Source organism: Plecotus auritus (genome assembly GCF_963455305.1).
Source record: "Plecotus auritus genome assembly, chromosome: 15".
Classification (NCBI taxonomy): Eukaryota; Metazoa; Chordata; class Mammalia; order Chiroptera; family Vespertilionidae; genus Plecotus; species Plecotus auritus.
In genome coordinates this window covers 11,146,293-11,161,017 of record NC_137781.1, presented here as the reverse complement: position 1 = coordinate 11,161,017, position 14,725 = coordinate 11,146,293, and the positions used below count along the sequence as shown (strand labels likewise).

Here is a 14,725-nt window from a genome sequence, read left to right as displayed (position 1 = left end):
ATCGGCCTGTGAACTGAAGGGTCCCAGGTTCGATTCCGGCCAAGGGCACATGCCTGGGTTGCGGGCTCGATCCCCAGTGGGGGGCGTGCAGGAGGCAGCTGATCAATGTTTCTCTCTCATCATCGATGTTTCTATCCCTCTCTATCCCTCTCCCTTCCTCTCTGAAATCAATAAAAATAATTAAAAAAAAAAAAAAAGCAGACTGGCCCCTAATCCCCACCCACGTGCTTCTGATTCTAAGAAGGAGGGACAGGAAGGAGGGGCAGCCCCAGGGGATGTGAGGGAGGTATCAGCCCCTGGCAGAGGCTGGTCCCAGAAGCAGAGCCGGTGTCCACAGCCCTGGCGGGGCCTGGAGCTGGGAAGGACTCAGCTCACTGCTCTCTGCTGCTGGGTCCTCTGCCACCTGGGTGCCCCATGCCAGGCAGAACCGACCTGCTCAGAATGCACAGGAAACCCAGGGGCCCCACCTCCTGCGAGCCCCGCGCTGGGAACCCCGTTAGGAAATGCCCTGGAGGGAGGGCTGTGTGCTCGCTGATGGCCCAGGTGGGGCAGAAAGACACAAAGACAAATGATCGGGTTTCAGCCCAGCTGTCCCTCCACCCCGGGCTGAGGGCTGGGCCAGCTGCCAGTCCATGTGGCGGTGCCCACGGTGAGTCTTCCTGCCAATCACTGCGGCCCTCCGTCCCCCCAGTCACCGCCGTAGGACCTGCCCTTCCTACCTGCCCTGGGAGGGACCCTACCTATAGTTTCCGCGTGTAATTCCCAGGACACGGGTTATCCTTCCCACCTACAGAGGAGGGTTTGGAGGCTAGACAGCCTGGCCGGTGTGGCTCAGTGGCCGAGTGCCAACCCATGAACCAAGAGGTTGCTGATGCGATTCCCGGTCAGGGTACAGGCCCTAGTTGCAGGCTCAACCCCACCCCCCCCCGGAGGGGGCGTGCAGGAGGCAGCCGATCCAAGTTTCTCTCTAATTGATGTTTCCATCTCTCTATCCCTCTCCCTTCCTCTCTCTCTAAAGATTCAGTAAAAACGTATTTCAAAAATAAATAATATAAATTTTTAAAAAAACAGAGGCCAAGACAGTCAGGGATCTGCTGCATAGTGACACCAGCCGCAGAGCTCGGACCTGGGCCTCTGCCCGCAGCGTCTCCCTCCGTTCCTCCCTCCAGCCACGCTCCAGGCCTGGGCCTCCAGCAAGCTGGCTGGCCAGAAGCCTCGAACACCAGGTTCTGTGTTCAGCATGGCGCCTGTTTCCTAACTCCCTGGGTTCTCTCTCTTTTTTTAAATGCATTTTTTATTGATTTCAGAGAGGAAGGGAGAGGGAGAAAGAGATAGAAACATCACCAATGAGAGAAAACCGCCCTACCCGGTGTGGCTCAGTGGATAGAGCATCAGCCTACGGACTGAAGGGTCCCAGGTTTGATTCCGGTCAAGGGCAAGTACCTTGGTTGCAGGCACATCCCCAGTAGGAGGTGTGCAGGAGGCAGCTGATAGATGTTTCTCTCTCATCGATGTTTCTAGCTCTCTATCCCTCTCCTTTCCTCTCTGTAAAAAAAACAAAACAAAACAAAAAAAAACAATTAAAAAAAAAAACAACAATGAGAGAAAACCATTGATTGGCTGCCTCCTGCATGCCCCCCACTGGGGATGGAGCCCACAACCTGGGCATGTGCCCTTGACCAGATTGAACCCAGGACCCTTCAGTCCGCAGGCCGACGCTCTATCCACTGAGCCAAACCAGCTAGGGCCAGGGGAGGCACACCTCCCAGCACACTTGCCCAGTTCTAGAACTAAACCCCAAATCCCCACCCCACCAGCATTCTCCTGGCTGTCGGGGGTGGGGGGAGGAGGGGGGAGGAGGGGGGAGGGGGTATACCTGCAAATTAGGCTGACCTGACTTCTCACTGGGTTGTGAGCAGCCACCGCACATTCTAACACCTTCGCCAGGCACAGAGGGCTGGAGGCTGAGGTCTGGGGAACTTTCCTGCTGAGGAACAAAGAGCCGTGATGATGTGATGAGGGCTGCGTGCAGGCCAGGCCCCAGCCCTCACTGGGCACCATCCATGCTGCGCTGAGCGGTCCAGCCTCGGATGGGATGGGAGCGCGCTTGGAATGCGATTCCCTGGCTTTGCACGCGCTCTGTCAGCCGAGTGCGACACCCCCCAGATCCCCTGTCACCTCCTAAAGCCTCTGTCTGCCCGCCCCCCCCAGCACCACGCTGATCACCAGATTAAGGAGCTCAGGGCTACAGCTGAGGCAGCTAAAACCCGGAGGGAGCTGTGGGGAGGGGCTGGGTGAGCAGTGGGCAGCTGTCCCAAGGCCCTGCACCGCGCCCCCCCCTCACCCTCACCCCTACTGTGGGCCCTGCTCTCCGCCCCTGCCTTGAGCTCTAACTTCTACTCTTTTCCTCATTGAACTTTGGACTCGCCCAGTTCAAGGCGGGAGTGAGGAACACGGAAAGCCTTCGGCCCCAGACACCCGAGTGGAAGGTGGAGAGGGGGAGGGGAGGGGAGGGGCAGCCAGGATGGAAGGCCTGAGTGTACTGGGGTGGGGGCTGGTGGAGGGGTCCCGTGAGGGAGGTGGATGAACCCTGGAGGGAATGCCCAGTCTGGATTTTTATTTTTACTTTTTTGTCAATCCTCACCCGAGGATATTTTTCCATTGATTTTCAGACAGCGTGGAAGAGAGAAAGACAGAGAGAAACATCGATGCGAGAGAAACACATCGATTGGTTGCCTCCTGCATGCACCCCAACCAGGGCCGGGAAGCCTGCCACCAAGGTACGTGCCCTTGACCGGAATCGAAGCCGGGACCCTTCAGTCCACAGGCCGACGCTCTATCCACTGAGCCAAACCAGTCAGGGCCAGGCCCAGTCTGGACTGAGCACCCAAGGGTGATCCAGAGGTCCCGGAGAGTCCTCCGCACTGGAGGAGAGAGGAGGGGGGAGCACCAGAGATGGGGGACCTGACAAGGAAGGGAGGAGAGAAGGAATCTGGTCCCTCCCAGCTTCACCCTGAGGCCCCAGCATTTCCTGAACCACGTAGTGCACAAAGTCAGGGCACGAAGTCGCCTCCTGGCCACGTGGAGTCAGCAGATCTGTAAGCAATGAGCCGGGATGGACACAACAGGAAGGAACCGGAGGTTTGGCACAGGGCTTCAGCGTTTTGAATGGTGAATGTTTCAGGTTTGGCCTTTGAGTTCCCCAGAAGCTGTGAAGACAGGGCCTGGCCAGTGGGACTGCAGGGGGGACGTCCCGGGAAGGGCCTGGGAGCCAGACCCCGGGTCACGGTCACGGAGTCCTGAGACCCTGCACTGAACAGAGGGGCTGCCCTCCACGCGCTGCACCCCTCCCTCCTCCGGGGTCACTGTGAGAGCTGGAAGCTGAAGGCAGGACCCAGAGGCCCCTGCTGAGCCCGCCCCCAGGCCAGGGCCTGCACAGGGCGACCAGGCACAGGGCCCAGGACGGCGGCAGCTGCCCTCCCTCCAGCCGCCCCCTGGCTACCCTGCCTCGCTCCCTGCTGCGGGCCCAGTCTGTTTCCCACTGTAGGGGCCCGGGGGGCGGGGTTTGGGCTCCAGGGGCTTCTGTAAGGACCTGGGAGGAGAGGCTCTGCCGCTCCTGACCCTCTGCCCCCCGAAAACGGAGGCCCATCCCCCAGTGCCCACAGAGTTGAAATCCTCCCAACCCGCCTGCCCAGTGGGTCCTGAATCTACTCAGGTTTGTGGTGTCACCACCAGCACAGACTTTCTGAGCCCGAAGGAACCAAGAGATTCCCGGAGCTCAACTCACTCATTTCTTTTTGTTTGTTTTGTTAACCCTCACCCGGGGATGTTTTCCCACTGATGTTTAGGGAGAGAGATGGAAAGACAGAGAGAAACATCAATGTGAGAGAAACACATCCATTGGTTGCCTCCTGCATGAGCCCCGACCAGGGCCCGGGCCAGGGAGGAGCCTGCAATCGAGGTACGTGCCCTTGACCGGAATCGAACCCAGGACCCTCTGGTCCACAGGTCGACGCTCTATCCACTGAGCCAAACCGGCTAGGGCTCAACTCATTTCACCGGGGAGACGGGCGGCCTGAGGTCACACAGCGACCAGCGACAAGGACGTACTTCGAATCCTGTCTCCTAGGCCCTGTCCCTGCTCAGGCCCTGTCCCTGCTCAGGTCCTGTCCCTGCTCAGGCCCTGTCCCTGCTCAGGCCCTGTCCCTGTTCAGGTCCACGTGGTGGCTTCTCCTTGAGATCCCAAATAGGATCCCGGCCCCCATGGGCAGCGGGGGTCTGGGGCCGGGAGGGGGGTGGGCATAATGCGATAAACAGCCTGGCCATCTGGCTGGGGGACCGAGGAGGGTCCAGACTGGCCGCTTCTGCTGCCCGGTCCCGGGGGGTGGGGGGGGCCCTGTGTTGAGAGGCAGACGGCCAGATGGACAGGCACCGGCCAGGGTCTGGGCAGAAGCCAGTGAGCTCCCTGTAGTTAGAGCTAACCAACTCTGAGAGGTGGCGGGGAGGGGAGAGGGGGCCCGGGGGGGGGGGGGGAAAGCCAGGCCCCCCTGAAGCGCAGAGAGACAGAAACGCGGGATGCCGAGCTGAGCTGGCCGCCAGGCCGGGAGCCGGGCTCCAGGTAGGCCCAGCCGGGACGCCGCACGGCCACCCAGGTCCCCCTCCCCGGGAAAGGCAAACAGGTCTCCGGGCCCCTTCTCAGACATGCATGCAAAACTAATTAACATGGGGAGACATGCGAGCAGCCGGCAGCTCCGCACCCTCCAGCCCACGCCAACAAGGCGAGCCCTTGTCCGGGGGCCGCGCACAAAGCCTCGCTGCTAATTTAGGCATCTGTCTCTGTCTGGTCTGGTCCTCCTGCCTGCGCCGGGGTTTTTCCCAGCCCCTCGGACAATGCTGGGAACGGGCCTGCCGATCCCTTATTCAAATCACACCCAGGACAATGAGCTCATTGTGCAGGCCGCAGAAAGGGGGCTGCTGGGGGTGGGGGGGGCGTGTAAGGGGGCGTCGGGAGTGGAGAAGGGGGGCGATGAAATGTTTACTAACACAGCCCTGCAGCTGCCTTGGGGCCCTCCCCTCCCCCGGGGGCTGGGAGAGGTCCCGGGACTCGGAGGTGGGGGCCAGCGTGGGTGAGGTTGGGCAGCAGATCTAAGCCTTCCTCCCCTACCCGCCGCCCGCCCCCCGCCCCGATCCACAGTCTACGGCTGTCCCCGCATGTCCAGGGCCAGACACAGCTTTTATAGGCCGGTTTGGGGGTTCTCTTTTCCCTCACTTCAGACGGAGCCATGTAATGTACTGACTGCAAAGAGACAGGCCGGGGGAGAGGTGTCAGGCCATTGTCTTCCAACGTTTCATTTTCTCCTCCTTCCCAGCTCATAAATTAGGACGGACGGACTGCGGGCCGGCGGGGAAGTGTGTGAGCTCTCGGCAGATGGGCCCCCCCAGCCGGCGCGGCTCCCACCACACCTGGCCAGACCCTCGCATGTCGCCCCCACAATGAGCAGCATTAAAAAAACAAGCCTATAATATATATGCATATACACATACATGTGCACCCAGACACACAGGGGTGGGTAAACGTAAGTGTACAGTTGTTTGTATAGAAACACAATAATCAATAAAAAATAATACAAGAATGAACTCACCCTGGCCGGTGTTGCTCAGTGGATAGAGCATCGGCCTGCGGACCGAAGGGTCCCAGGCTCGATTCCAGTCAAGGGCACGCACCTCGGTTGCAGGTTCCCAGGCCCTGGTCGGGGGCATGCAGAAGGCAACCAATCGATGTGTTTCTCTCACATTGATGTTTCTCTCTGTCTCTCCCTCTCCCTTCCTCTCTCTCTAAAAATCAATAGAAAAATATCCTCGGGCCCTAGCCAGTTTGGCCAGTGGATAGAGCGTCGGCCTGCGGACTCAAGGGTCCCGGGTTCGATTCCGGTCAAGGGCATGTACCTTGGTTGCGGGCACATCCCCAATAGGGGGTGTGCAGGAGGCAGCTGATCAATGTTCCTCTCTCATCGATGTTTCTAACTCTCTATCCCTCTCCCTTCCTTTCTGTAAAAAATCAATAAAATATATTTTTAAAAAAAGAAAAATATCCTTGGGTGAGGATTTAAAAAAGAAAAAAAGAAATACAATGTTTAATAAATAATAATAATACAAGAATAAACTGTGCTCCACATACTCACAACTGTACACCTACTTTGCCCACCATATATATATCCCGAAATCCCCGAGGGTGAGATCTCGGGCTTTGGAATGCCCGCCCTACCCACACTCTCCCCGATCCGCCCCCCCCCCTCCCCGCCCAATGCCTTGTGGCCCTGAGCGCGCCCAGGCAGGCCGACGTAAACACACACACAGCCTGACACTGACACGCAGACACATAAAGAAACACGCACCCCAGACACACACTCACAATGGTGTAATGAGTGCAGACTGGCGGGCACATTCCGTCAAAGCCCACACCACCGGCGGGTGGGTCGCCCAGCCCTGGGGGAGGGGTGGGGGGGCTGGGAGGTTGTGGAGAGGCTGCTAGGCAGCTCCCCTAATGCCCTCCTCCCGGAGCCGGAGCCGGAGGGGAAGAAAGGACTGACTCAGGCGTCCAAATGTCCAGACGGGAGCTGATCCTGCGACAGGAGAGTTTGGAACCGGACTCAGCCCTGGGTCAGGACGGTTTGAACTGCCCCGGAGAATGTCTTTCCTTTTTTTTAAAAAAACTTCTCATTTGTTCCTTTGTTTTGTTTTGTTAATCCTCACCCGAGGATGTTTTTATCCATTGATTTTTAGGGAGAGTGGAAGAGAGAGGGAAAGACAGAGAGCAACATGGATGTGAGAGAAACACATCAATTGGTTGCCTCCTGCATGAGCCCTGATCAGGGCCCCAGACAGGGAGGAGCCTGCGACTGACGTACCTGCCCTTGACCGGAATCCAACCTGCGACCCTTTGGTCTGCAGGCCGACTCTCTATCCACTGAGCCAAACTGGCTAGGGCTTTTTAAAAATATACATATATGCAAAGAAAAGGTGTGTCATCATAACTGTCGTACATTTCAAGACCTGTCTTGCCTGGCTGACATGTCTCCGTGGTTGAGCGTCGACCTATGAACCAGGGGGTCACAGTTCGATTCCCAGTCAGGGCACATGCCCAGGTTGCAGGCTCGATCCCCAGTGTGGGGCGTGCAGGAGGCAGCCGATCCATGATTCTCTCTCATCACTGATGTCTCTTTCTCCCTTCCTCTCTGAAATCAATAAAAATATTTAAAAAAAGAAGAAGAAGAAGAAGAAGCGGGAACCACCTTCTGAATAGATGGAAGGAGATGGTCCTCCCACATCTGTGACAGGCACAGGTGAGCCTGGGACAGCTCAGGTTTGCACAGCACAAGTCTACTTATACCTGGCCGTTTTTTTATTATTATTATTATTTTTCAATAAATACGTACAATACTTTTAATGTATTTTCTCCTCCTTATGATTTTCTTTTTTTTCCTCCAGCCTTGCCAAAGCAAGGCCTCCAAAAATTAGGTTGCCTCCCCTTCCCCCCAAAAAAAATGGGAGAGAGAGAGTATCCTATGATTTTCTTAATAACATGTTCCTTTCTGTAGCTGACTGTATTGTAGGAATACAGTGTATAATACATATAACGTACAAGACATGTGATAATCGACTGGTTATGTTATTGGTAAGGCCTCCGGTCAATAGTAGGTTATTAGTACTGTAGTTACGTTTTGGCGGAGTCCAAGTTATAATGGACTTTCCACTGCAGAAGGGGCTGGTGCCCCCACCCCCATGTTGTGTCCGGGGTCAAATGTGGCCCTGGCTGGTTTGGCTCAGTGGATAGAGCGTCAGCCTGTGGACCAAAGGGTCCCGGGTTTGATTCCGGTCAAGGGTATGTACCGAGGTTGCAGGCTCCTCCCCGGCCTAAGCCCTGGTCAGGGAGCGTGCAGGAGGCAACCAATCGATGTGTTTCTCTCACATCGATCTTTCTGTCTTTCCCTCTCTCTAAAAATCAGTGGAACATTAGCTACAAATGCCATGTAACTGCTAGAGTTTTATCTTGCTAAACACACACACACACACACACACACACACACACACACACACACCCTGACCTCAACCAGAAAACCACTGAAGTAGGAACAATTCAGAGATGGACCTGATTTGGCCTTCCTGCCGCTGGCGGCGAGGGGGACACCACAGAGCCTGCAGTCTGGGCTGGAGGGCAGGTGGGTTCATTTGCATGGCAGCCTCCTACCTACGGATGGCTCTCCCAAACTCGGGGTGTGTGGGGGGAAGGCAGCTGGGTGCCCACTGCTGCTAACTGACGTACAGGCTCCCCTGCCAACCACCAGCTCGGGATCCAGTCTGAACAGCACCAGAATCGAATCCAGGCCTTGACCCCCCGACACAGTGCCTGATTTCTTCCGAGGAGGAGAAATCTCTGTACCCGAATTCATCCGGATGAAATGTATTGTCTGATTGCATTTAAGGTGTTCCCTACCAGCCCAGCCGGTGTGGCTCAGCAGTGGAGCGTCCATCCAGGAACCAAGAGGTCGCAGGTTCGATTCCTGGTCAGGGCACATGCCCAGGTTGCAGGCTCCATCCCGTGCAGGAGGCAGCCCATCGGCGAAGATCCTTTCTCATCAATGTTTCTCTCTCTATCCTGTTCCCTTCCTCTCTCTCTGAAAATCAATAAAAACATGTTATAAAAAAAAAAGAAAAAAGATGTTCCCTACCAATCTCACTCCCAAATCTCGATGGTTACTGCTATGCAGATTCCCAAGGTCAAAGCTGGTTTTTCAATGAAGAAAAAGGCAATGGAGATGCCACAGTTCTAGACAGAGCAAATGGAATCTGGGAAACTGAAGTTCTAGACAAGCTAAATGGCAGCTCATGGTCACCGTGGACAAAGGACCGCAGGACCTTCTCCCGGGGCCTTGCGGCATGAAGAGGGGCAGGGCAGCCAGGAAGTCGCTGACTGGTGACAACTGTCAAACCCCAGTGCCACCATCAAGCAGCTGCCCCCCACCCCAAACTCAGTCCCACACAGGCGTCAAGTGCTGGCAAGGGCTGTGGTTTTCTTCCCTGTCCCCCAAGGCCTTGCCTGGAGCCCAACACACAGTGTGTCGTCAATGTAAGTTGAATGAAGAAATGAACACAGTAGAGCCGGGCGGAAAAGCTCAGTGGTTGAACGTTGACCTATGAACTGGGAGGTCACCTTGGAATCCCGGTCAGGTCACATGCCCAGGTTGCTGGCTCGATCCCCAGTGTGGGGCGTGCAGGAGGCAGCAGATCAATGATTCTCTCTCATCATGGATGTTTCTATTTCTCTCTCCCTCTTCCTTCCTTCTCTGAAATGAATATAAATATATTTAAAAGGGCGGGGGGATGAACGCAGTAGAAAAATACAGCCAGGCACGCAGACTTCCAATTCCCGACCTTCCTGGTTCTCTTGCAACTGGGATAGGGCCCCCAACCCAGCCCTGGAGGGGTCCAGGCCAGGCCAAGAGCCTTCAGAGTGAGAGGCCCGGGGAGGGTGTCCAGGCCTGGCTCAGGCTGGCCTGGAGGGCCCCCCATACCCGGCCTACACGTGGTGAGGAGACCAGGCCCTTAGCCCGCCCTCCACCCCTGCTGTTCCGGGCCTCCACCCTCTGGCCTGCTCTTCTGCACCCAAATCTCTGGGCCAGGCCTGTAGGACTCAGCTCTGCCTTTCTTCCCCCCACCCCCACCCCCCTCTTCTAACCCTCCATTTGGGGAGGCCTGTTTGGGTACAGTGAGCCTTCTCTGATGACTGCACCTCAAACGGATTCCTCCTCTCTTAACGCCCCTGGCCTGCGTCAAACCGTCCTTCCCTTGAATGCTGCGACCTTAGGCGATTTCTGCTCCAAGGGGACAGGGGCGGTCCGGAATGCCCTAGGCTCTGCACCGCGGAGCTGGGAGCTCATGCGTGGTCAGTAAACACCACCACTTAGTGCAGAGTGGCCGGCAGAGAGCCGAGCCCAGGCCCTGGCTCATTACAGATGTGTGGCCGAGGGTGAGCCGGTCACCATCACAGGGCCCTCCACCAACACCCTCCCTCCCCATTCTACAGCAGCAGAGGGGCCACAAACTGATATTTCTTTTCTCTTTTTTTTAAATAAGTATTTTCCCACTTATCTTATTTTTTCTTTTCTTTTTTTTTGTTAAGTATTTTTCCATGTCTCTTCTTCTTCTTTTGTTGTTGATAATTCTCAGCTAAGGATATTTGTCCATTGGTTTTTTTAAAATACATTTTTATTGATTTCAGAGAGGAAGGGAGAGGGAGAGAGAAATGGAGACATCAATGATGAGAATCATTGATCGGCTGCCTCTGGGGATCGAGTCCGCAACCCAGGCATGTGCCCTTGACCGGAATTGAACCAGAGGACCCGTCAGTCCGCAGTCCGACGCTCTATGCACTGAGCCACACCAGCTAGGGCTGATTTTTAGAGAGCGGGAGAGAGAAGGAAAGACAGAGAGAAACATCGATGTGAGAGAAACACATTGACTGGTTGCCTCCTGCACGAGCCTCGACCAGGGCCCGGGCCGGGGAAGAGCCTGCAGCCGAGGTACGTGCCCTTGACCGGAATTGAACCTGGGACCCCTTGGTCTGCAGGCCGATGCTCTGTCCACTGAGCCACACCGGCTGGAACCAAATGGACACTTCTTGGGTGCCACAAGGTGAGAATCTCTGTCCCCAACTTTACAGATGAGAAACCGGCTCAGGGAGACGGGCAACCGTGGCCCGAGGGGTGTGAACGAGGTCAGGGAGACCCCCGTCCCACCGAGCCGCCCGCACCCTGCCTCACACCATCACGATCTTGAAGCCGCGACCCAACAGCAGGAGAGAGAAGAGCAGACTAGAAGCCACTCACCCTGTGGCCACGGAGGCTACAGGCCCAGAGGGAAGGGGTGGCCTGACCTTGAGATCTTGGTCCCTCCCCCTCCCCCCACCCCCCACCCCGGACACCCAGGGAAACAACGCGCCCCCAGAGGCACTTCCCACCCCTCCAGCTCTGAGCCACCAAGCGGCGTGGATAGGAAGGAAGGACCACAGGAGCCTGGACAGAGGCTGCGGAGCCCTGTCCCTCCTCCAGAGGACAGCGCTGCCCCGGGGGGTGTCCCGCTGCGTGGTGCACCCTCCCTCCATGGGTAGACTGAGGCACAGACAGGCTGTGGATCCCACTGAGACAATGAGGAGAGGCCAGGACAGGGTGGGGTGCTTCTCACCCCTCCTCGCACCCCGCCAGGGCTCCCAGGGGCCCAGCCCTGAGCCCTGCCCTCCCCCTACACCCCCACCCCTGCAAATTCTCCAGGTATATCGCCAGCCCAAAGCAAGAGGCGCTCCAAAGCCATCGCCTAGCAACCCCAACCAGCACATGCTGCTTCCCCGAGCCCCGGCCAGCTCTGGGGACGAGGACTCCCAGGGACTCAGACTTCCATCTACCCCGGGGCTGGCGCTCCCGGGATGCACCACAAGCAACCGCCCCAACGGCCTTGGATGTAAAAGAGGAGAGCAGCCGGGCTGTGTGGATCAGTGGTTGAGTGTCGACCTAGGAACCAGGAGGTCACGGTTCAATTCCGGGTCAGGGCATGTGCCCAGGTTGTGGGCTCGATCCCCAGTGTGGGGCGTGCAGGAGGCAGCGGATCCATGATTCTCTCTCATCATTGATGTTTCTCTCTCTCTCCCTCTCCCTTCCTGTCTGAAATCAATAAAAAATATTTTTTAAAAAAATAAATAAAGAGCCCTGACCAGTTTGGCTCAGTGGATAGAGCATCGGCCTGCAGACTCAAGGGTCCCAGGTTTGATTCCGGTCAAGGGCATGTACCTTGGTTGTGGGCACATCCCCAGTAGCGGGTGTGCAGGAGGCAGCTGATCGATGTTTCTCTCTCATCGATGTTTCTGACTCTCTCTCCCTCTCCCTTCCTCTCTGTAAAAAACTCAATAAAATATATTTTAAAAAATAATAAGAAAGAAAGAAAGAAAGAAAGAAAGAAAGAAAGAAAAAAGAAGAGAAGAGCAGGCCCCCCGTTACCTTCACTACTCTCTCTGCCCCCATCCCCCCCCCCGCCCCAGACCGGGGGGGAAAGCAGATAAACATGCCCAGCGCTAGCTCGGGACTTGGCACAGCCTGGGCGCTGGGGAGCCGCCGGTCACCATTGTCATGACTCATTACAAGTTCCTGGCTGCCCATCCCTCACCTCCCAGGGTCCCGTGAGGAGCCTTCTTTTCACAAACTCGGGGCTCACTGGGGCTCCCTGGACTGGGTGGCCCTTCACCCAGCCCGGGTCTCCAGGGCAGGAAACTGGAGTTTCTGAGAGCAGACGGAGGGGGCCTGGAGGGAGGCAAGGCTGGACCCGCAGCAGCCGGGAGTCCCCCAAAGTGAGAAGGCCCCTCTGCCCCCCAACAGCAGGGTGAGCCCAGCGCCTCCCCAGAAAATCTCTCCCAAGACCCACCCTGGCAGGGAGCCAGGGCAGGAGGCCTTGCCAAGAAGACGCTGCCTCGGAGCCAAGGCGCATGCCAGAAGCTTCCCCGGGCAGAGAGCGGCAGAGGCTGGGGGCGGAGGGCCCGGGAGAGGAGCATGGAGCCCTCGGGCCAAGGAAGCCGGCTCCCCGTGGGCCTGGCAGGAACCCGGTGCACAGCTGCTTTCCCATGCCCTGTGCTTCGGCACATCTGGGAGGGAGGAAATCCCCCCCCCCCCCGTGAGGAAGGGGAGGGCGAGGGGGAGGTGTTCCCCCGGGGACCACCCTCCTGTCATCTACATCCATGCCCATGCAGACTCCACGGGGCACCTCTGAGCTCCCATCCCAAGACTCCTGTGGGCTTACCCACTGGTTCTCCTCACCCGCCCCCCCTAAAAGCTGGAAGACAGGGTGCTACCTGCAGATCCAGGGCTCCTGCCTCGAAGGATTGAGGGGGAACCCCCACTTAAGGGGCTGCACTAGGTGCCCCTAAAAGCCCCATTAGGGCTGACCCGCTCTGGCTTTTCCACAGCCCTCTATGCGCAGAGCCCTCTGTGGCCTGAGACCTCCGGGGGGCGGTCAGGAGGGGAGGCCAGCGTTAGTTACTGAGCCCAGGGCTGGAAGAGGTCTTGATTCTCTAGTCTGGGCCGATGAAAATATAAACCAAATGTTTCATTTTAAATTTTTTAGGAGCCACATTAAAAAGTAAGAAACAGCTCAGCTGGTGTGGTTCAGTGGTTGAGTGTCGACCTATGAACCAGGAGGTCACGGTTCCATTCCCGGTCAGGGCACATGTCCGGGTTGTGGGCTCGATCCCCAGTGTGGGGCGTGCAGGAGGCAGCCGATCCATGATTCTCTCCCATCATGGATGTTTCCATCTCTCTCTCCCTCTCCCTTCCTCTCTGCAATCAATACAAATGTATTTTTAAAAAGTAAGAAACAGGTAAAACTAATTCTAATAGCATATTTTATTTAACCCAGTATTATCGCTGCAGCCTGTCCCACTGACCACATTGCATGAGACCAACCGTGGTCAGCACAGTGGGCAGTGCAGCTCTGGGCTCCAGCAACCTCCCCCATTTTCCAGTGAGGGTGTGGCTCAAGGATCTAAGGAGAAGGCCCCAGCGTAGGAAGGGAACCCCCAAAATCCACCCCAACCGCTGGGCCCATCAGTCCTTCCTTTCAGCCTTCCAACACACACTCATGGCCTATGAAATAGGTCCTTTAAGAATAAACCAGCCAGTCCGGCGTGGCTCAGTGGTTGAGCATCAACCTAGGAACCAGGAGGTCACGGTTCGATCCCCAGTTGGGGCACATGCCCGGGGTTGCGGGCTCGATCGCCAGGGTGGGGCCTGCAGGAGGCAGCCAATCCATGCTTCTCTCTCATCATTGATGTTTCTTTTTTTTTCTTTTTTTTTCTTTTAATATATTTTATTGATATTTCACAGAGAGGAAGGGAGAGGGATAGAGAGCTAGAAACATCGATGAGAGAGAGACATCGATCAGCTGCCTCCTGCACACCCCCCACTGGGGATGTGCCCGCAACCAAGGTACATGCCCTTGACCGGAATCGAACCCGGGACCCTTCAGTCCACAGGCCAACGCTCTATCCACTGAGCCAAACCGGTTTTGGCTCATCATTGATGTTTCTATCTCTCTCTCCCTCTCCCTTCCTCTCTGACATCAATAAAACATCATTAAAAAAAAGAAGAAGAAGAACTAAACCTGTTAGACACAGAAAACCCAGAGAGGTGTAGACATGGGTACCGTTGGCATCACAACTCGGGAACAAAGACCCCCAGGAAGGAGCAGGAGGCGCGTCCGGCTGGGGACCCCCCTGAGTGCCAGCACCTGGCTCCATGGCTCTAAATGCCCAGGCCCGGCATGGGCCTGGTGAATTTTCTACCACGTCTCCCCGGAGGACGTACCCCCAAAGCTCCTCTCTGCTCAGGGAGGCAAGAACAAGTCGTGCATTCACCCGGCGCTCCTCGTCTTCTTGCTCCGAGTCGCCATGCCAACACACAGTCATAATTACCGAGGAGCGCGCCAACAGTGGCCGCCTTGACAAAGACACTGTATCAGGGCCTGTGCGCCGGGCAAGGTCGGCTCCGCGCCGCCCCCAGCTTCCTGCCCACTTCCTTTATTCCGTCAGCGCTGAGCCATCTCTGTCCCTCCATTCTTTCTCTCCCACCCAGATGGTCCCCGATTCTATTCTCTCTGCAAGCAAGGCCGATCGGCTCGGTGTATAAAA

At 56.7% G+C, this 14,725-nt stretch overlaps 1 protein-coding gene across 1 annotated transcript in view; it reads right to left on the bottom strand.

Annotated features, from left to right (window-relative positions):
* Nucleotides 1–209: 209 nt before the first annotated feature.
* Nucleotides 210–14,725, bottom strand: part of LOC308239034 (uncharacterized protein) — a gene marked incomplete at both ends in the record, with an annotated part of 43,057 nt that continues 28,541 nt past the window's right edge. The window contains 2 exons of the mRNA XM_080651584.1: nucleotides 210–236; nucleotides 1,906–1,987. Of these exons, the coding sequence (XP_080507710.1) occupies nucleotides 210–236; nucleotides 1,906–1,987 (109 nt within the window). The remainder of the gene's footprint in view (nucleotides 237–1,905; nucleotides 1,988–14,725) is intronic.